This window comes from Protopterus annectens, chromosome 6.part1 (genome assembly GCF_019279795.1).
Source record: "Protopterus annectens isolate FY-2018-M chromosome 6.part1, PAN1.0, whole genome shotgun sequence".
Taxonomy (NCBI): Eukaryota; Metazoa; Chordata; order Ceratodontiformes; family Protopteridae; genus Protopterus; species Protopterus annectens.
Window position 1 is genome coordinate 139706874 of NC_056738.1, and position 22755 is coordinate 139729628.

The window sequence follows — 22755 nt, forward strand, 5'->3', positions numbered from 1 at the left end:
GCATGACTCCCTTATGGGGATGTGTAGATAGGCTTCTTTTAAGTCTAGGGTGACTAACCAGGCATCCTTGGCTAGCATAAGAAGAAGCTGTTGCAGGGTAAGCATTTTGAATTTTGGTACCACTAGGAAGGTATTGAGAATTGAAAGATCCAGGATTGGGTGCCAAGAGTCCTCTTTCCTGGGTACCAGGAAGAGTCTGGAGTGGAATCCTTGACCCCTGTGTTCTACTGCAACTGGCTGAATAGCTCTCATATTGAATAGGGAAACTACTTGGCTTTGAGCCTCTTCCCACTGGTTTGGTGGAAGGTCTGGAAACCCGCTTGGGGTTGGCAGTGAATGGAAATAAAATTTGTACCCCTGGTATACAATGTTGAGGACCCACCAGTCCTGTGTGATGGACATCCAATTTTTTGCATGAAGGGCATGTTTTCCTCCTAGGGGCACAAGCAATTGGGTAGGGCTGGAGAGTGGAGTAAAGAAGTAATTGTGAGTTTTTTTCCATAAGGAGGTGGCTTACCACTCCCTGCTTTAGGGGTGGGGACACTCCATTGCTTAGATCTCTGCATATCCTGAGACTGTAGTCTGGGTGGTCTGTATCCCCTGGGTCTGGTTTGAGAAGGCATGGAGGGGGCTGGAAAGGACCAGTGTTTGAAAGGGCAATGCCTACTGAATCTAGGTGGTTGCACTTGTAAGAATTCTTTAACAGTCTGCACAGACTTAGCCTTTTCTTCCATCTTTTTAAGAACCTCTTCTGCTCTGGTGCCAAACAAACTGTCCTTGTTCAAAGGAGCATCTATTAACTTTGATTTGACATGGTCTGGCAAGGTCTGCTCCTTGAGCCAAGCATGTCTTCTCAGTACAGATCCAGTGACTGCTGCCCGGCAAGATGCTTCTAGGGTGGCAAAGCCACACTGTAAAGTATGCTTACTGATTTGGCTTGCAGAGTGCATAAGCTCCTGCAATTCTTTACTTTCTGCACAGTCTGTAAAGGTTGCCACTTTTTGTTTAATAAGTTCCATAATATGCTGCTGGTACTTCAGCATGTGAAACTGACAATTCAATGCCCTAATAGCAAGAGTTGCAGAGGTATATACTTTCTTACCCCATCTGTCCAAAGCTCTGGAATCCCTGTCTGAAGGGGTGTGATTCTTAGCTGTAGTAGCCTTGATACCTTTAGACCCCTGGGAAATGATGTCTGGGTCAGCAGTAGGATTCTTGAAAAGACATTTGTGAATGTGATATACTCTGTAGTACCTGTCTGGTTTCCTATGGGCAGGAGGTAAAGTGTCAGGAGTAAGACTGGATTCCATAATAACATCATCAACAACATCCAGGACAGGAGGTATTGCTAAAGGCCTGTGCTGAGGCAACTGTAGGAATTCTCTGAGTCTCTTTTTGGACTGGGGTAGTCTTGGCATTCCCAGTGGAAATGCTCTCTTAAGATATGCAAGGTTTCACCAAAAGAAAAATCCTCTGGAAGGAAGGCAGAGGGAATGGATTCCTCTGCATCTGAATCCTCATAAGCAAATAAGGGCATGTCTTCATAATCAGAAATCTCAGAGTCACCAGACTCCAGGTCTGTAGAAGCTGTAGGGGACTGGTCTCTTTTTCTCTTAGCAGGGGACGGTTGACATTCCCTAATCAGTGTAATAAGGTCTTCTGCCATTCTAAGCATTTGATTTTGTGGCATGGGAGCAGGTGCATGCGCTTAGGTCATCGGTTTTCTAGGCATAGTGCGTACTCTGGGCCTAAGAAACTCGGTAGTTTTGGTTAAAAAAGAAGTCATCGGTTTGAGACGAACATCGGTTGAGTGAAGAACTGCCTCAAAAGCCGGTGCCTGCACAGCGGCTCCAGACCCATCCAAGGTAGAGACATCCACAGGTTCTACAGTCGAAGAAGAGTCTCGCGGCATACAAGACTCCAAATGCGTCTCAGTAGAGGCCTGTGAATCCATTGAGCGGGCATCAGGGGCTGCGAAAGTGCCTCACTGAGTACCGGTGGACTGGCAACTAGGTTAACGGAAGCATCAGCAGCAGCTTTGGACCTATGCGGTCTGTCTCTGTCTTTATCCTTACGTTTTTTCGGAATATCGGTAGTCGGATGGCTTACCGAAGTCATTTCAGAATACGGAGATCGAGAGCAAAAGTATATAGCGGCAAAGAGAGCTCGACAACAAATGGTTTGGGTGTTAAGGCACAAAACCGACAGCGATGTACGTCGTGGTCTGGGCCTAAACAGGTGACGCAGTCAGAATGAAAATCTCTGTGAGGTATTTGCTTTCCACAGGCAAGACAATTGTTAACTTTTTCTGACATCGGTTACAACAAGAAAAAAGGATCCCCAACACGGTACTTAGCTTTAAAAGACTTCAGGATTACTCAATTCGTAAACAAAAATTCAGGTAGCGGCCGACCTGCACTTGCAAACTGCTCCTGCTTCAGGCTCCTCGGAAAGAAAGACTGATGTAATGGTGTTGGCTGCCTGTTTTTATACCCTGATGACCTGACATCAGTCCTGGAGCAACAGTATCCAACGCAGAAATACTAAGTCTCTGGTATTCGGGCCGACTGCGGGCTACCTGCAGGCAGATAACCCAAGTGTGATGACTGCAACAGTGAAACATGAAAAACATCTGGCAGGTTCGAAAGGGCTCCTGGTCAGAGACTGCAGAACCAACATGAGGTGCCAAGGTGGCGAAGGGTCCTTAATCTGGGGATGAAGAAGGAAGACCCTTTCATAAAAGCCTTACAAAGCCTAGATGAAAAGGTGGGTTCGGAGCTGTCATGAAAATCAGAAATCACCACCAACTAAAGCTTAACAGGGGAAAAGTTTGATCCCTCATGGAAAAGGGAGGACAAGAACAAAATGTACATCAGGGACTGAGGCAGAAAAAGGATCCAGATCCTGCTCCTAGCCCAGATAAAAACCTTTTTCCATTTACTGCTGTATACTTTCCCGGTAGAGGGCTTTTGGCAGGTCAAAATGATACATTTAAAGGGGGACGCCAGTCTGGACTGTTTAATTATCACTGGAACTGGAGAAACCAAGCAGTTAGGTGAAGGGTCTAAAGGTTTGGAAGAGGGAGACCCGACACGTGAGAAATCAGATCCTGATGGGGATCCAGTATCCTTGGTGGATACTTCATATGAGACCTAATGAAGGGGAACCATGGTTGATGGGGCCAGAAAGGGGCAATGAGGAACAGAGATGTCCTCAGCAGTTGAGCTTTCTGCAGGACCCTGGGTATTAAGGTGACAGGAGGGTAAGCATAGAGGAGACCCAGAGGCCAATCATGGACTAAAGTGTCCCTTGGACACTCCCCCTGAGGGGGGATCAGGGCAAAATACCTGCTGCATTTGTGGTTGATCTGGGAGGGAAAAAGGTCGCAGTATGGCTGACCACAATGGTTGAAAATCTGATTCGCTACTGAAGGACTGAGGGACTACTCTTGAGGACAAAAGATGGATCTGCTGAGCCTGTCGGCCAACACGTTGAAATCTCTGGGTATGTGCATTGCAATAAGGAAGAGGCCAGAGGACATAACCCATTCCCACACTCTCATGGCCTCTCTGCAAAATGGGTAAGAGTGTGTTCCCCCTTGTTTGTTGACATACCAGACAACTGACATGTTGTCTGTCTGGACTGCAATCGTCTCTACAGGGAGCCAGTCCTGGAAGGCTTGCAAGGACAGACGAACTGCCTTCATCTCTAGGAAATTTACATGCAACTTGGTCTCTATAGGGGACCACGTGCCTTGGACCGTCTTCCACCGAAAATGGCCCACCCACACTCCAGGAGGAAAGCGTCTGCAGTCACAGTGTCCGTGGGCAGAGAGAGAGAAAAGGGCCTGCCTAAAGAGAGATCCTGAGACTGAAACCACCACTGGAGGTGACGTCTGCACACAGGCGTCAGTTTTATGGTCATAGACAGAGAATGAAGAAGAGCCAAGCACTGGACCTCTATGATCCATTGTAACACCTGCATGTGATACCTGGCCAGAGGGACAAGGAGAATGGCCAAGGCCATGGATACGACAACTCGACGAACTAAAATAACTGGAGGGGCGAGGCAGGTGCAAAATCTGAGTGACCTGTTCCAGAATCAATTGAATTCTGTGCAAAGGCAAAGTTGCAATCTCCGACATGGAGTCATCCAACTGAACTCCTATGAACTCCAACCACTAGGTGGGGTTGACATTGGATTTTGCCAGATTGATGGTTATACCTAGCTGGTGGAAGAGGGTAAGAAGATACTGAGTCGCCTGAGTCAGTCAATGCCTAGAAGATGCCGTGAGAAGTCAATTGTTGAGGTACGGAAAGACCTGGCACCCCTACAAATACAGGTGAGCCGCTACCACTGCCATGCATTTGGTAAACACCCGGGGAGCTGTGGTGAGACCAAAGGGTAGGGCTCTGAATTGATAATGGCAGGCCCCTAGCCAGAAGTAAAGATGTCTCCTGGGACGCCTGTCTATACTGATGTGATAGTAGGCATCCTGGAGATCCACTGAGCATAATAGGGGCAGAATGGAATGAGCAGTGACCATCCAGAACTTTGAATTTTTGACTGACAGAATGAGCATGCTGAGATCCAAAATAGGATGCAGGTCCTCCATCTTTTTTGGCACTAAAAAGAATTAAAGGTAAGTAACGGATCCTCTTTGTCCTGATGGGACCTCTTGGATGGCTCTTTTTAGAAGTTGTTGAACTTCTTTGAGGGCCAACTTCCTCTGCCTGGGTGGAACGTTAAGGAGATAACTTTTGATTGGAGTGGGCTCCAAAAAGGGAATGAAATAGCCTCTGGAAACGATATTTAACACCCATTTATTAGAAATGATTTTTGTCCAGGCTAGTGGGTGTAGGGAAATTCGACCTCCCGACTGCCTCCAGGGTAGAGCAGCTGGGCAATGCTTCAGGACTGCTTTAAAGGCTGCTCAGAGAAAGGTTCCCTGGAGCCCTGATTTTGCAGACCCCCCCCCCCCCGCCACGAGGGCAGCAGCATCCATTGAAACCTCTCCCCCTGCCTCTGGAAGAGGATTCATCAGGAGCATCCTGAAAAGGAGACTGCGCCTTGCAGAACCACATCTTTCTGTTTCCCTGTTGGGTCTTCGAGAAGGACCTCTGGGGGGGGGGGGTGAAAACTTGATTCATACGATAGACAGAGTCTTCCCTTCCTGCTTACTGTGAGTCAAAGTGTCCTTCATGGAGGGTCCAAAGAGAGTGGAACCATTGAAGGGGGCATTAGTAAACAACGCCTTAAAAGGTTCTGCAAACCCGCACAAGCGTAGCCAGGCATGACATTGGAAGGCTATGTCCATGCCAGCAGCTTGAGAGGTAGCATCTGCAGTGCTGGAGAATAGCCTCACTGAGGAAGTCATCAGAGAGGTCAGAGTGACAAGCTTGGGAGACACCTGCTTGAGGTTCTCCACTGGCAATAACTCTGCAAGGGAGGTGGAGAGCTCTTGAACCAAATTCCTTTGGAGGTGGATAAAATACACCAAATAGATAGTTTCTCTCAGTCCAAAGGTAGTTGAAGCTTGCACCCCCTTCCCAAAATGGTCCATCGCCCAGGATTCCTTGTTCAGGGGATGGACCATGCAGCTCTGCGCCTTCTTCATGGCCATGGCAACCACAATGGCACTGACTGTTACACCCTTGCACCAGAATAAATGGTTCACAGAGGGACTGAGGAATTTTTTGTCCCTCTTTGGAACAGGCTTTACTGTGTCCAGTTCCTTCCTGGCCATGTTGGCAATCATATCCACTAACTCGTCAGCAGGGGGGGAATCCCAGGAGGTAGACGGGCCCACCCCAAAGGCCTTCAGAAATACAGACTCCTCTGAAGATGGGATTGGGGAGACCATACACTCTTTTGTTTTAGGAGCTCAAGGATGTCTCCAAAGGAGACATCATCAGGAGGAGATCTGGGGACCCATTTCCTTCTTCGAGGTCCATATCCTCAGTGACGGACTCCACAGAGGAGTCCAACTGCCTCTTCTTGGACTTCCTCTTATGATGAACCTTCTCCATTGGGGGCACTGGGGAAGACTCAGAAGAAACAGGGACTCCCAGAGGGGAAGAAACACCCTGAAGGCTTGATCAGGATGGCTGACCCAGAACAGGATGACAAGCCTCACCAGCCGAGGTACAGAGAGCCTGGGAGGGACCTGGAGGTGCAGCAGAGGCAACTCCAGACCTGGAGAAGGTCATCTGTACCACCCGGAAGGGTGAGGGGCTGAAAGCAGGCCCGTCTCCCACGTCCAAGGGCAAAGTCCTCTGGATGGGAGGAACGCATTCAGAAACCACCCCCCAATGATACCAGTCTGGAGCTATCAATAGGTGAAGGGCCGAAAGGAAGAGGGATCAGTCTGAAAGGATGGTACCAGACCCTCCCCCTCCATGGAGCTGGTGTCAACTGCTCTGGCACAGGACTCACCCCACTCTGTGGATGGGGGAACAGAATGGGACAAGAATGGAGGAATAATAAAAAACACCAAAAGCAGAAAAACAGTAAAAAATACAACTGGCCAGTGAATTCAAAACTTCTTTATTGTAAAATCTCTGTCTCTGACGTCTCGGCAAAGAAGCCTTCAAGGAGTAAAAACATATTACACAGCTTGCCTAAAATACCATAATCAATTAACAATCAATCAATTATACATTTAAATCAACATTCTCCAATTTAGCTCTTCATTTAACCCATTAGGGTACAAATTATTAAACTTCAAAATATATACTGATTCTTTGAATAAAAGCTGTTTTTTAAGGAGATATGCATCAAAACAAGACATATTAACCTTTTCTAAAACTGTCCCTTGTAGGCCCTCACTGCTACCTTGATGGAATTTTTCAAAATGTACCGCTACAGAACCTTCCTCCTTTTTATTATTGATGTCCCTTATGTGTTCTAATAACCTAACTTTAAATGTCCTTTTTGTCTCCCCAATATAAAATTGGTTACAGGGACATCTGAGGGCGTAAACAACACCCTCAGTGTCACAAGTAAAGTTGTTCCATGTTTCAAAAGGAATGTTATTAATCTTCAAAAAACTTTTTACCACAAATTTACAGGCTTTACATTTGCCACAGATGGAAGTGCCCCTTATTGTTGGTCTGTAGCTTAAGTTCATAGATGGAATACAGAACCTTCTTGTCACTATAAAATTCTGTATATTTTTACCTCTTCTATGAGATTCCCAGTTTCTCATTAAGCCATGTGGACATATTTTTCAAGGAACACAGATAATTTCAGTAATACTTTATTTGCTGTACAATTTCAGAGCTAAAACAGCCAAATGTTGTAACAAAGTAAATAATATCCTTGTGTTCTTTGTCCATCTTACAGAAAGGACCTATTAAATGTTTATTCACATCATAATTCCCCTTTTCATAATTACTATTTTTAGAAAGTTTATCCCAACTTTTCTCAATCAAATCTTTACTACAGCCTCTCTTGTTGAACATATCCAGTTCTCCTTAATTCCTGTTTAAAATCATGTATATTGTTGCACAACCTAGATATTTTAAGCATTTCACCATAAGGTAATGCTTCCAGAGTGTGCAAAGGATGAAAACTTTGTCTATGAACAAACTGTGTACCTTGGTCAAACTTTCTGATGTATATAACACAGTACCATCTCTAATGCTAATAGAAGCATCTAAATAAGATACCTGTGTTCCCATGTTGAGACTATCAAATTCTAAACCATGTCTGTTATTGTGTAAGGAAGTAACAAAATCTAAAACTAGTTCCTGTCCCCCTTGAGCTATAAAAATAGCTCGTCAATATATCTGTAAAACCTGATTACATACTGACGAAATAACTTATTCCTACAGAGATATTTGTTCTCAAAAAAGCCCATACTTAAGTTGGCATACATGGGGGCAAAGGCAGCCCCCATTGTTGTATCCTGTCTCTGTCTATAGAAACTATTATTGAATTAAAAAAAAATTATGTGTAAGACAGTAGTGTACAAGTTCTATTATATACTCTACTACTGGAGGAGCCTCAATACCAAAATCATGATGAATATTCATGTAGAGGCTCTTGACATCTAGTGTAAAAAAATACATTTGACTATACCACTTGATGTTCTTAATCTTATCTAGGAAGTCAAATGCATCCCGTACGTAAGATGGTAAAGTGTTGACTAAAAGTGACAAATAGCTATGCAGGAAAAGACCCAATTTATGTGAAAAATATTCACACCCAGAAACTATAGGCCTCCCTGGGGACTTTGTAAGATTTTTATGAATTTTGGGGAGGCAATAAAAATAAGACATTTTACATCCATCAATATTGAACTTTTTCTTAATATCTGTATCAGTGAAATATCCCAATCTATAACCTTTTTGCAATAGTTCGACATATTTAGAAATGGCATCATTATATAATGACACATTAACTTTCTCATAAATACTATCATTATTTAAATGTTCTTCACACATAGCCATATACTGAGCATAATGCATAACAACAAGCCTATTTCTTTTGTCGGAATGTTTAAAAATAACATCTTGCATATGACTCAAAGTTTGGAGAGCTTTCCATTCTGAGATAGACAGATTATATTCAACCTGATGTCTATTCCTAGTAAATTTGTTATATGCATCCTCAATAGCATAGTTAAGCATGTTAGAAAAATGAACAACCTCTTCATTTAAAAAAGGAGGTAAAAAAACACTTTTAATTTGAACATTTTGAGTGAGCAAACAAAAATAAGCATTAAGAGAACTTTCAGAGTCACATGTGTAAAAATTCTCACAACAGGTATTCATACTGTTTTCAGAATCAACCAAAATCTCATCTTTATACATTTTATTACAATAAAGCTTCAAATGCAACTTTCTACTAAATTTAAAAACATCACGTTTAATATCATATATACGTGGCAACACCGTAGGTATAAATTTCAAGTTGCGGTTCAACACCGCAGGCTCACAATCAGAAAAATACATACCCTGAAAAATAAACCACATAACTATCACAGGAAGGAGGTAATGAGTTATCTTTTACCTCTTTTGTATCCTCTCTGAGGATAGGGGTCCCTCTGAAACTGTCCTGGTTGTTCACGCTGACGTTTCCTCCCTTGTTTTCCTCCTCTATAGTTGTTAAAGTCAGTCCGAAAGGTTTGATAATGGCGTCCTGGCTGCTGGGCTGGTGGTAGAACTGGATATTCTTCCATATTTTCAGGTTCCTCATCAAAGAAAGTGTAGTGGCCATCCGATCCTGAAAAGGAAGAATTATTCGGTTGGTAACCATCATCCTCCCTTTGAAACCTCATGTGATTACGTGCTTTCTTCCGATTCTCCCTAGTGATGAAGGCTTTCCCATTCTCGTAATCACGAAGGTCACGGCGCAGGTTCCTTTTCTTTCTTTCCACCAATTCCTTCTCATAATCTTTGAGTTTTAGGTTAACATCAGTTAGAAAAGCATCAAGCACTTGAGCATGTGTTCCAGAAGACAGGGTATTACACACAAGAATGGAGGAATACTTGGCCACGTGTCAGAATCTGGCCGCAAACTTCCTGGTCCCTGGAATCCAAACCCAAAGGGGTTGAATGAGGAGAATGAGAAGCTGATGGGTAAGAGACCCCCCTGGCTGGACGGGCAGAATAAGCCAGGAGATCCAACTCTATCTGGACCTTGAGAAAACTCCTCATCACCCTGTCCATGTCCGAGGACAGAAGGCTCCTAGATGATCTAGAGGAGAAAGAGGAATGGGTGGACTTGGAAGGAGACCTCCCTGACCTACTGCCAGGCTTCGGTGAACGGATCCAATGCCTCAGAGCTGACAGTGGCTCTGCTTAGAGGTGAAAGGGACTGCAGGCTCCTCCAAGATAATGATCAGATCCAATAATCTTGTCAGATCCGAAGACCTAGTTGGCTCAGCAGTCGGATCCAATGAACTGGTTGGATCTGGGGCCTGCCCCACCTTGGTCAGATCCTAGGGCCTCTAATCTGGAAAGGACTTGGATCTCACCGAAAGCTCCATGGCTCTCAGCTCTGAAGAACTTGGATCCAAGACAGACCGGGCTGGGATCGGATCTGGGGACTTAGGATCTAACAGCTGCGGTTTCTTGGCAGGAACTGGCACAAAAGAAAGGTTTTTCCCTACGGGTCGGAAGGGGAAGCCTTCGAGGAGAAAACAAAAGGACCCCCTGCACCAGACCTTTAAGAAGCAACTTGTTGCGTCACTCCGCTAGAGCCCTGGGGTTAAATATGGCACAAAGGTCGCACTCAACCTCCAGGTATGGAGCGCCCAAGCAATAAACACACTCCTCGTGCATAGGGAATAAGCCATTTTCCGACCGCACGAGGAGCACTTCTTAAATCCAGTAGTTCTATCAGACAATACAAACTCACTAGCACTAACCTAATGCCACAAAAACTACGTACAAAGCCCTAACAGCTAACAGAAGAAAAAGGGTGCCTAAACCCACAAACAAACACACTCACATACCTAGACTAACTAACTAATGGGAGTGGAGGACCTACTCTATAAAAACTAGCAAACTAGACTACTCTACACTAAAGCACTACAAAACTACAAAAAAATTACAAAGAAAATTGAAAGTTTTTACTTAACCAGCCAGCTCCAGAGGAACGGGTCTGCACTACGAGTACAGCAAACGAGATCTGGTGATTAGAGAGTAGCAGGGCACTATGGGAGAGGGAGGAGCCAGAGCCTTGCATCCATCTGTTATATATCGTTGGCTTGGATCCGATGTCAGATCCAGGACCCTGTGGTGATGAATGAAGACATGGACAACATCAGATCAGATGTTAATCTCACATGGGAAATGCAAGGAGTACAACAAAGCTGGGAAAAACAGTCTAGCTAATTAATGTTGTTAGCAAGATGAAGTCTATTTGCTATACTTCTTCAAGGAACTATCCAAAAAGAAATTTCAAACATTTTACAAGAGCTGCTTTGGGACAAAAAAAGACCTTATGTCTTACCATAACGTTCCATCTGTATTGTTGATCTTCGTTCAGTCATTACGCCTGGGATATCAGTTCTGACCTCGGAACTGAGCCGGCCATCTTCCAAGCTCGCAACGGCCACAAACTCTTGAGCTAAACTCTTACCCACAATTCCCCCCTCCCTGTTACCTCAGATTGAGTTTGTAAGTTAAAGAAAGTAGAGGCTACCTCTGTTCAAAGGACCTAACGGAACCAGATAATGAGATCCACTATAAGCATCAGGAGGGGGAAGGAGGGAGGGTCGTATTGTTAATCCTCGTTCATTCCTTACGCCTGGGACAGAGTCCCCAGCTACCTTTATTCCTGGGAGGCTCTCATGGAAGGACAGTCCTGAGCACCATTGAACCAAAGGATGCTCTTGCTCTGGAGGCCAAATACAATTTGTAATGGCTGATGAAGGTATGAGGTCTAGCCCAAGTTGCAGCTGCACAAATGTCAGGTAAAGAAGCTCTAGCATGGAAGGCAGCAGAAGTTGCTACTGATCTAGTGGAATGAGCCCTTACCAGCTGTAGTCAGAGGGATATTGTGAGTTTTGTGAATAAATGTTACACAGTCTTTTAACCATTTAGCCAATATGACCTTAGAAACAGCACATCCAAGTCTAGGTCCAGAATAGGCCAGGAATACCTGATCTGATTTGAAAGAAGCCTTAGTTCTGTCCAAACAGAAACAAATTTGCCTGTGAATGTCTAGGGTATGTAGACAATACTCTCCTCTGTTAGAATGACTGGGAAAGAAAACTGGCAATTCAATGGTTTGGTTAATGGACATTTCAGAGATCACTTTTGGCAGAAAGGAAGGATTAGTTCTCAATGACACTCTATCTTTATGAAAGATCAAGTAAGGCTGTTTGATGCATACAGCTTGAAGTTCATAGATACGTCTGGCAACAGTAATGGCGACTAAGAACAAAGTTTTCCATGAAAGAAACTTGAGGTCACATGAAGAAGCTGGTTCAAAAGGAGACATTGTCAAAGCTTGCAGGACTAATGACAGGACCCATGGATGGATAGGTTCTCTAAAAGGGGTTTCAAGCAGTTTACACCTTTTAGAAAGGTCTTGCATAATTTGTGTGACATAAGGGAAGAGTCATGGACACCACTGTGAAAATTAAATATTGCAGCCAAATGAACTCGAATGGTAGAAGTAGATAGGGCAGATTGGAATAAACTTGACAGGTATTCCAGTACTAGCAGCACTGGTGCTGAAAAAGGGTCTATCCGTTTTTCCTTCAGCTAAATAGTAAATCTTTTCCACTTGCTGAGATAAGTAGTTCTGGTGGAAGACTTATGAGATGCAATAAGAATGTCATGTACTGGGGAAGAAAGATCAGTCTGCCTGACAATCACCGGAAGTGGAGGAGCCAAGATGTGAGCTTCAGGCTGTTCAGGTTGGGATGAATCAGGTTCTGCAGATGGGAGATCATGTCCGGAGTTGGATCGAGAATCCATGGTTGATCTAGCAGGTGAGGCCATAGGAAGGATAACAAAATTTGATAAGGCCAATATGGCGCTATGAGGATTATCTTGCTCTTCAACCGGCGGGCTTTCTTCAGGAACTGGGGAATGACAGGAAGAGGGGGAAAGGCATAAAGCAGACCCGAGGGCCAATCATGGGCTAGAGCATCCCTGGGTGACTGTCCCCGAGGGGGAATCAGGGTGAAGTAATTGCTGCATTTGTAGTTGGTTGGGGATGCAAACAGGTTGCAGAAAGGGAGGCCCCAGCGGTTGAAAATCTCCACCACTATAAGAGGATTCAGAGACCACTCGTGTGGTTGCAGAATGCACCTGCCCAATCTGTCTGCTATCACGCTGGAACTCCTGGGAATGTGCATTGCTATCAGAAAGTGGTTGGTAGCCATCTCCCATTGCCATATCCTCGTGGACTCTCGACAAAGTGGGTAGGATTTGGTTTTGCCTTGTTTGTTGATGTACCAGACTACAGCCATGTTGTCCGATTGTATTGCAATAGTCCCTGATGGAAGGAGGAGATGAAATGCTTGCCACGCTAGATGCACTGCCCTCAGTTCTAGGACATTTATATGCAGATGGGTCTCTAGTTCTGACCACGTACCTTGGACTGTCTTCCCCTGAAAAAGCCCCCCACCCCATCGGGGAGGCGTCCGTGGTCACTGTGGCTTTGGGCTGTTGGGGTGTGAAGGGGCATGACCATTGTGACGAGTTCTGCAACATCCACCAGATAAAGTCTTGTTTGCATCTCTGAGTCACCCGAATCTGGGATGATAAAGGAAATTGAAAAGGGTACCACTGGGTGAGTAGTAACCATTGTAAAAGCCTCATATGGAATCTCGCAATGGTGATAAAAGCTGCCATGGAACCCAACAGCTAGAGGACAGAATGTGCTGTGGATCTTTTCCTTGAGAGGATGGGTATGAGTTGTTGTTTTATCCTTAAAATTCTGTGCTCTGGAATCAATGCCATGCAGTTCTTTGTATCCAACAGGACCCCAATGAATTCTATGGATTGGGATGGGGATACGTTGGATTTTTGCCAGTTTATAGTTACACCTAGCCTTTCTGCGGTGTGAAGGGAGTATGCCAAGGCTTCTTCCAATAGATGTCTGGTGGAGACAGTGACGAGCCAGTCGTCTAAGTATGGAAACACCCGGACTCTTTGCAGTGGCAGGTGAGCTGTGACAACTGCCATGCATTTTGTGAACACTCTGGGCCTGTAGAGAGTCCAAAGGGCAGTATTCGGAACTGGTAATGACTGGCTCCTGCACGGAACCGAAGGAATCTTCTCAATGGTCTGTCCACCTTTATGTGGTAGTATGCATCTTGAAGATCTATACAGCACATCCAATCGCCTGCCTCTAAGAGTGGGAGGATAGACTGTATTGTGACCATCCAGAATTTCTGTACCTCTCCGAATTTGATTAGCACACTGAGATGCAAAATCGGTCTCCAGTCCCTAGTCTTTTTTGGCACCAAAAATAATCTTGAGTAGGATCCGGATCCTATCTGGTCTGGTGGGACTATTTAGATGACTCTTTTTCATAGCAGCTTTGAAATCTGTAATGCTGCTACTTCCCTTTGACTGGGTGGAATGTCGGGTAAGTTTCTTAGGGGGATGGGACAAAGATCGAAGGGAATATGATAACCTCTGGTTATTACCTCTCGTACCCAAGAATTGGTGGTAATGGTTAGCCAGGCGGAAAGGTACAAAGAGAAATGACCCCTAACTGCTTCCAGAGGAAAGCAGTTGGGCCACTCTTCAGGAGAGCTGGTAGGACTGGCCAGAGAAAGAATCTCTGAAACCCTGGTTACGTGGACCTCCTCTGCCCCGAAAGTGGCATCTTCCATATGAGTTTCCCCCTCTGCCTCTAGGGGAAAACTCGGCTTGTGTGTCAAGGAAAGAACCTTGAGACTTTTTGTGCCACATCTTCCCACTCTTCTGGTTTCTGGAGAAAGCCCGTTGAGGAGAAGAATAATGGACACCCACGGCAGAAAGGGTTGTACCATCCTGTTCACATCTAGCCAGTGTGTCTTTTACCTTGGGTCCAAATAATGAAGAGGCATCGATGGGAGCATTCTGAAAGGAAGCCTTGAAGGGTTCCGTGAAATCACATAAGCGCATTCAGCATTCAGGCATGCCGCCTCAGGACAATGCCTGCACCCACTGCTCTAGCTGCTCCTTCTGATGCGTGAGAAATCAGACTCATGGAGAAGTTAGAGATCGATTCAAGTGTGGCTAATTGTGAGCCCACTTTGTCCTGGACCTCATCAGACACAGCTCTGGCCAAAGTTTCAGAGAGCTCAGAAATTAAGTCTCTTTGAAGACTGGTAAAATGTGCCATATAATTCAGGGACCTGACTGCAAAGGTCGCTGATGCAAAGGTATGCTTCCCTAATCTATCCGGCGTCCGGGACTCTTTGTTGGGTGGGAGGACAGTCTGACTTTCTTCCACCAGATCCTTTTTTGCTGAGGCCGCTGCCACCACCAAGGCATCTTACAGGCAAACCTTTGGACCAATAAAGATCACTATCTGGAGGGGACAAGATTTTATCTGGCCTGCAGGGAATGGCATCAACAGTGTCAGCAGCCTTCCATGCATGCTGCACGACGAGCCGGACAAGGTAGTCGGCAGGTGGAGTAACCCACAAGGTAGGGGGCTGGGCACGAAAGGCCTGCAGGAACACAGACTCTTCAGATGTCGGGTTAGAGGGCCGCTATTCACCTCTCTGTTTAAGTATTTCGAGGATATCTCCAAGGGATACCTCAGAGGGTGACCGAGGGGACCCTTCCCCATCATCAAAGTCTGTGTCTTCCGTCAGGGACACCTCTGGGGAGTCCACGTGCTTTCTCTTACACAAACTCTTGCGATGAACGTCCTCAGGGGGAGAATCTGGGGAAGACAGCACAAAACGGGCCTCCTGTGGGAGTGTGTCCTGAGGCCCTTGTGCCCGGGTGTCCACCAGGGGTAGCTTGTGTAAATTGCGGTCCAGAGGAGGATGGGGGCACTGATAGCACAGGATCGTCAAAAGATGCAACAGCCTTCTCCATGAGTTAGAAGGCTGGTCCACCTGAGGAGGGCACACCTCACACAAGCAAATCAGCCCACCGACTCGGAGTCCCTGGATGACTGTGAAAACCAGGAGTACGTATGCCACAGCTGGCATCCAGAGCAGTGACTGGAGTGACAAGTCTCTCCTGCCACAAAGGCAACTGCGGCTCCTTTGTGAGGTCCATAAAAGGAGCCGAAGTGAGGGAAGTCTGTGCTACAGCAAGGGGCTTCAAAGGCAATGAAGGAGGAGAATAGGTAGGGGCCTTTGGAGAAGGATGTTCACCTCCGAAGGAAGAATAGGTCCGGGAGGGTTGAATACCTCTGGCCGAAAAAAACTGATCCACAAGACGCACCACATCATGTTCAGAGAGGCTTCTAGTGGATCTCATGGACATAGCTGAAGGGGATTCAGGTCTATCCAAGGATGAAGGAAACTCGGTGTCCACAAAGGGGTATTTGGATGGCACTAAAATAGACGTCTGTACCAAGAACAACTGAGCCATTACGGCTTGTACTATTGGTGTCTGCACTGAGGAGATCATCAGTGCTGAAGGTAAGGTCTGCACCGACGAAGTCGGTGCCAAAGTGGTAGTTGGCACTATGGTAGGTGCCGAAAGAGTCTGTGCATAAAACAAGGTGGTCGGTGCCATGTAAATTGTCGGAGCCGAAGCAGGAGAGGACATCGGAACAGTCATTGACGCCGTAAAGTTCTGCATCGATGAAAAAGTTGATGCCGGTAAGGAAGTCTGAACCAAGGGACCCCTCGGTTCCGATGAGGTGTACGGCACAGTACTTGGTGCCGAAGTAGCGGATGGTGCCGAAGGCTTCAGTGCAGAAGATCTAGGCACCGAAAGCCTCGGGGCCAAGGAAGTCAAATCCGAACTAGAAAGTTTGGTCTACTTAGGTCTTGGTTCCTGGTGGTCCCCAGCAGGAGACGACGGAAGAGACTTGGCCTTCTTGTGTTCATCTCTTTTCTTATGGGAACTAGGAGGGGTTGAAGCCTCCGACCTAGAAATAGCCTCTGAAAAGGAAGATTTAAGTAGTCCCTTTAAAATCAGCAAGGCGGGTCAACAGTCAAGTGAGGCACACCCAAACAGTAAACACATAATGCATGTGCATCCGAAATAGGCAATTTATGCCCACAATCCACACATCTTTTAAATCCCGGACCACCTTTTTTCTCTGCCATGATAGGTAGGAGGAAGGAAGAAGGTACCAACAATGGTACGAGAAATACCCGAAGGTAAAGCAAAGAAAGGTTTTACCAACGATGGTAAAGGAGTTACCTCACGATAAGAAGAAATAAGGGCTAGAAAAAACTAAAATAGAGTAGCTAGATGCGATAGGGTAAGACATAACTATTTAACAAGATTTGAACTGTGAAGAACTGTAATACGATTAGGTATTATCAAAGAAGTTTTACTTAGCTCAAGAAAAGTGGCTTGACATGACTGAATGGCGATGCGTCAAACGAAATCTGGGATAACAGGGAGAGGGGAATTGTGGGTAAGAGTTTAGCTCAAGAGTTTGTGGCTGTCGCGAGCTTGGAATATGGCCAGCTTGGTTCCGAGGCCAGAACCGATAACCCAGGCGTAAGGAATGAACGAGGATTAACAATATCAGATCTATCTTTCCCCAAAGCAGTGACATTCTAAAAAACTGAGAACGTCAAATGTTATGCAACAGACCCACTTCAGGGATAAAGCCAGGAAAGAATTCCACGGAACACATCAATTTCATTTTCTACCACAGACAACTTATAATCATTTTAATCAGTTAACTTCTATTTATTATACAGGGAAAGTCTGTTTATAGTCACTCTGACAACACAAATAAAGCATACATCATTAAAAAAGGAAGAAAAAATGTTGATTCTCTTTGTCAAAGCCAACTGAGGTTTATTAGAACCAAGCATGGTTATTACACAGCTATAAAAAATGAATTCTTGTGGGTCAAGCAAGGTACACTTTGAAGCATGTACAATGGCAAAATATTACATAGGCATTTGAACAGCGTTGCAAAAACACTGGTATCAGGCCACACCTTATAAAAGCATGTATTCTTAATATTTAGTTTGAGAGAGATCTCCTCCAAATCTAGCTTCATCACGATTCTAACATCACAAATATACAACCCATCAATGAATAATATACTGTAACAAGTACACCAAGGAAAAATCTGCACAGTTTTACAAATGAAACATCACACAGCATGGTTGGGTATGAAGTTTCTTCTTAACAAGCACTTAATGGCAGTGGCTCAACCCAAATGTCCTTAAGACATCCATAAACAAAGAAGTAAACACCGAAAATTAGCATAGCAAGATGCACAGCGCAAATAAACACCTATTGCAATAACACTATTCTTTAACAACTCGCTCATTTGCTCTTTTAAGACTTTAGCAATTAAAAAGATGTGACACCTATAAGATGAAAAATAGATTAGACACGCAGAAAGTTTGCATAAACTACTAAATACCAAAAGCAAACTGCTAATTAAATGTGAATTACTCACCTGAAATAAAGTGGTAAGAAACATTCATTTCAGTTTGCATAATGATACAGAATTTTAAGCGGTTTTATACGTTACAGCAGACTTCAGTAATTTATCAAGATTCAGATGAAAATTTTATGCTGTGGGAAGCAACTGTATTAATGAATTAATATCCATATATTATTTTAATACTTTCTAGGGCAACATTTTCTTGATAAAACCTTAGTTTGGAATTCCCCTTTAAAGAAAATGATAATATGCACCATTTTTTTTCAAATCTGTACAAAAACATACTTTTTTAATATCATCTTCGGAAGCCTTTTTAAATTCATTCTCAAATGGACTTCCAGCCAGCTCATTGAACAAACCAACTTCTTCACAGTTTTTTAAAAAACGAGTAGGTGTTGGGGTTTGGTCTGAAAGAAAAAAAGCAATATATGTTCAGTTCACTTTTTAAATTACATCAAGACATGAAAACGTAGTGTGCAATATTAGTATGTAAGTACTCATAGATCTGTAATTCAAGACAAGTAAAATGATAATTTCATTACTACACTGTGAATATCAGCATTGATTATTTTTTTTCTATGACTAATTTATGAACAAGGGTCCAAATAATGGAACAGAGTGCCAAGCAATTTATTAATTTCAGTCTGAGAGGATATAAACACTCAAAAAAATGAAAATGCACATGACAAGATACCCTACAAAAGGATCATGACAAAGAAGACTGTTGATATAATGCAAATGAAAGTTATAATGCATAGCAAATTTTTGCACAAAGACCACACAGCTACAACACTGACGCTTGCCACAGCAACCTTACTGTAACATGAACTAGAGTCAGCCACATCTCTTGTAGTGGATTGCCTATTTACAGAATTAGAAAAAAACTGGCGGGCTTCTTAGCAGCAAAAAGTAAAGCACTTAGCCAAATGTCTAGACATCTGTTAGATCACTGGCTTCCCTTTTCAAGGAGAACAGACAGTTGAAACCATTAGGATAAAACCAGAACTGCAACTACATACCCACGATATAGGCCACCCACTCATCTTTGACTCTGTCCACACAAAAATTCACTGAAACCATATCACTCTCCCGGTGCAGGCTTCAATTTCTACTATTAACTGTGAAATGTATGTAACACAGATTAGAAAAATGTCAGTATTTAGAAGTATACACTTCATTTTGGGGTATTTTCCAGTCAGCTAATTCAAATGGCAACATTTATTTATCTGCTTGCAGCTGTCTGTGATACCTGACAGTATTCAATGAGGTACAGATCAAGGTAATTTAAAAGGCTTTCCTTACTCATAAGGCATACAAGTAGCTTCATGTAGGCAGTAATAACAATAATAAATACTGTCTTTTATATGAAAATTAAAAACAACTCCCCTCCCCAGTCAGAGGTTTCACTTACTTGACAACAGAAAATATTAATTTTCTTAAAAATACTGTGAAAATATAGTTATATTATTTGAACTTGTCATTCTTATTCTGTCTATATTTCAGTGCACAGTCACGTCAGCTGTGCAGCATGTGGATTAAAAATAGGACATACTGCAATGTTTTAAAAAAGAATATAATACAGAATATGTAAGAAAAGAGCAAAAGCCCATACACAGAAAATGATTAAACCCTTTACCAAAATGGAAAGCTTTCATCAAAACATTCTTACCACTAGGAGTACTGTGCATGATTTTTTATTTTGTTTTAGTTGACCAGGTTAGTCCCACAAGAAAAAAAAAAAAAAACAGGTGACATGCATACAGATGAGAAAAATGTGTCCAAGACAATGGAGAAATTCCCATTTATGTTGGTGATGGGTGCTGTTGGGCATTTCCCTGAATAGACTGAGAGATTTGGTGGAAGGAATGGCAAAGGCAAAGGGGGGTTGTGTAACAAAATTAAACAGATCACAATGAGAATGAAAAGGGTGTTTTTTGTGCAGGGATCATCTAAATGAAGGACTACGTTTAGAATCTATGACAGATAAGATGCTGTTTTGAATTTCAAATTGGGTGCAATGGAGGGCTTGTGGTCTGTAATGATAAAGAAACTAGAGAACCAGAACCGTTTTGTTGCTGCCTTTTTTTTTTTGTCAGGGATGGTTAAAATGGCTTCCTTTTTTATTTTCTATGCCAAGTGCACTGATTGATAAAGGTGAGATGTCAAAGCACAGAAAAGGAGATTGCATCAAGTGCCTAAAAGCAATTCATGGACATTTGCAGAGGTTGATAAATAGAATCAAATAGCATAAAGAAGTCTGTAGAAAAGAAACTACCAATATGAGATCTATGGAATTGAAAGAATAACCCCCAATTATGAACTTGGTTTGGTTAAAAATGTTGCAGCTCTTGGGTCTGACTGTGGAACAGATGTGGGCAATCATATCTATATGCACATATTGCTTTTGAGACAAAAAAGATTATGTACTTTTTCAAATGGCTCGAACTGTGAAATCAGGTTTTGAAGCATAAATGTATATGCACAACTTTGAATGTGAATAAAATAACATATCAGATATTTTCCAGAATAGAAAATACTGCAGAAAAAATTAGTACATTATAGAAAACTGCTGAGAAAATTTAAAAAAAAAAAGTGATAAATATGGCATATGGAATGAAGGTGGGAAGACGATGCTGTAGAAAATGCACTAAGGAAAATTGTGCCACAAAAACAGTTTTATAAACATAACTGGAAAAAAAGGGATCAGTCAAACATGTAAGCCAATGAAATGGTATACATGTTAAAAAAGAAGAACACACATGGCAAAGGTGACAAAAAAGACAAAAAGTTATGCAAGGATACAACTCAGTTCACTTTGGCATGCAAGTCACTTTTGGTGAGACTGACATTACAAAAAGAGGAAGGATACAGTGGATGACAAAAAAGTATGAGGAACCACGGGTGTAGCCAGATTTTTAAAGTTTTTAGTCTATGGTCTAGCAACTGCTGCACCCCCCCCAATGTCATCCTGCTGCCCTGTTCCTCAGTCACCCATACTACCTCACCCCCAAATGATTGCACAGTCCAAGGCACCTGGAGAAATGCAGACCTGTACTGGCAAGATATACTTCAATTTTCTGGGATGTGACTCAAGATCCTAGAAATCAAATTTAATTGCTTCTTGAGAATCATCTACAGTACAGCCTCCATAGTTGACCACTTCCCTACATTGACCACCTCCTTAAATTGACCTAACTTTCATAGGCCGGACATGCACCACATGTACTCAATGGAAGACCGACCTCTCTACACTGACCACCTCTGCAAGTTGTATCTTGACCACTTGGACTGTGACACACAATATTAATTTACCCTCTATAACTTGACCAGTTGAGTCCACTATACAGCAAGGGGTAGAAGGTGTGGGCTTTGCCCCTTAGTTGTATTATTTTTTCTTTAGTATAACTTTTTTCATGTTTTATTATTACCACGTGTCGGATTAGTCCTAACGTCCTTTTGTTTATCACATGCTGCTGAAGATTTTTTCAGCGTGAAGGACTGGTCTGAATTGTAGGTAGATCCTACAATTACTGAAAAATTTTACAGTTAATCGAGACATGATGGTCCAAATCTTCTACATTTTCTTGAAAAAAGCAGTAAAAGAAAGACGGCAGAATATTTTGGTGTTAGCAACATCCAAAAATGTAAACATGACTACTTGGAGAGATATGGTAAGGAAAGCGGAGGCCTACAGTGAAAAAGGGGGAAAACTTCCCTTGATGAAGTCAACTTCCCTCGATGAAGTCAATAAGGCCACATTAATCTGGTTCAAACAAATGAGGGCAGTTAACGCCCAAATCTCCGGGCCGATGATCCAAGAAGTTGCTAAAAAGTTTGCACAGGAATTCGGGGCGGCAGACTTCCAAGCATCAAGTAGTTGGTTCGAGAAATTTAAACTGTGACACAAGATCTCCCAGAAAGTCTTGTGTGGTGAATCCAATGAAGTTACAGTAGAAGTTGTGGAAGAGTTTGACAAAAAGTTCCCAGACTTCGCCAGAGGTTTCAAAGATGACGACATGTTTAATGATGATGAGTGCAGTCTCTTTTTCAAGTCGATGCCTGACAGGAGCTTCATCATGAAGGGTGACAAATGTAAGACCGGAAAACTTTCCAAAGAACATTTCACAGTTCTGCTTTGTGCTAGCTCAACCAGAGAGAAACTAAAGCCCTTGGTGAATGGTAAACCGGCAAAGCCACATGCATTCAAGAACCTGAAGCCCAGAGACCTCCCCATCACATGGAGATCAAGCAAATGCACATGGATGACTGGCGTCCTATTTGAGGAGGGGGTAAGGGATACTGACCAAGAAATGAAGAAGAAGAAACAGTCTATTCTACTGTCAGTAAACAACTGTCCTGGCCACCCGCAAGTGAATCATCTCACAAACGTGACACCGAAATTTCTGCCTGCAAGCACAACCTCAAAAATCCAACCTCTTGACCAAGGCATCATCAAAACATTTAAAATGCACTACCAAGCCCAGCTCCTGCAGTGGGTCATTACTAAAACTCAAACCTGTGGTCCACCTGTGGAAGCAACTTCATCCTCTGCATCAGTTAATGCTCTGGATGCTGTCCTCTGGATCAGTTCTGCCTGGAATAAAGTTCAGCCAGAAATGATACAGAAGTGTTTCAAGAAAGGTGGATTTGTCACAACCCAAGAGCATGATGTTTCGGCCCCATCAGACAGTCCATCTCCCATGGCAGAATTCGAAGGAGTAGATTTTGAAGGTTTTGTTGCAA

General features: G+C 43.5%; 1 protein-coding gene across 3 annotated transcripts in view; it reads right to left on the reverse strand.

The window, feature by feature from the left end:
• Positions 1-22755, reverse strand: part of ATF2 (activating transcription factor 2) — a 1040579-nt gene that overhangs the window by 751958 nt on the left and 265866 nt on the right. For all 3 annotated transcript variants that reach the window (XM_044075568.1, XM_044075567.1, XM_044075569.1), the window contains exon 4: positions 18298-18419. In XM_044075568.1, the coding sequence (XP_043931503.1) occupies positions 18298-18419 (122 nt within the window). The remainder of the gene's footprint in view (positions 1-18297; positions 18420-22755) is intronic.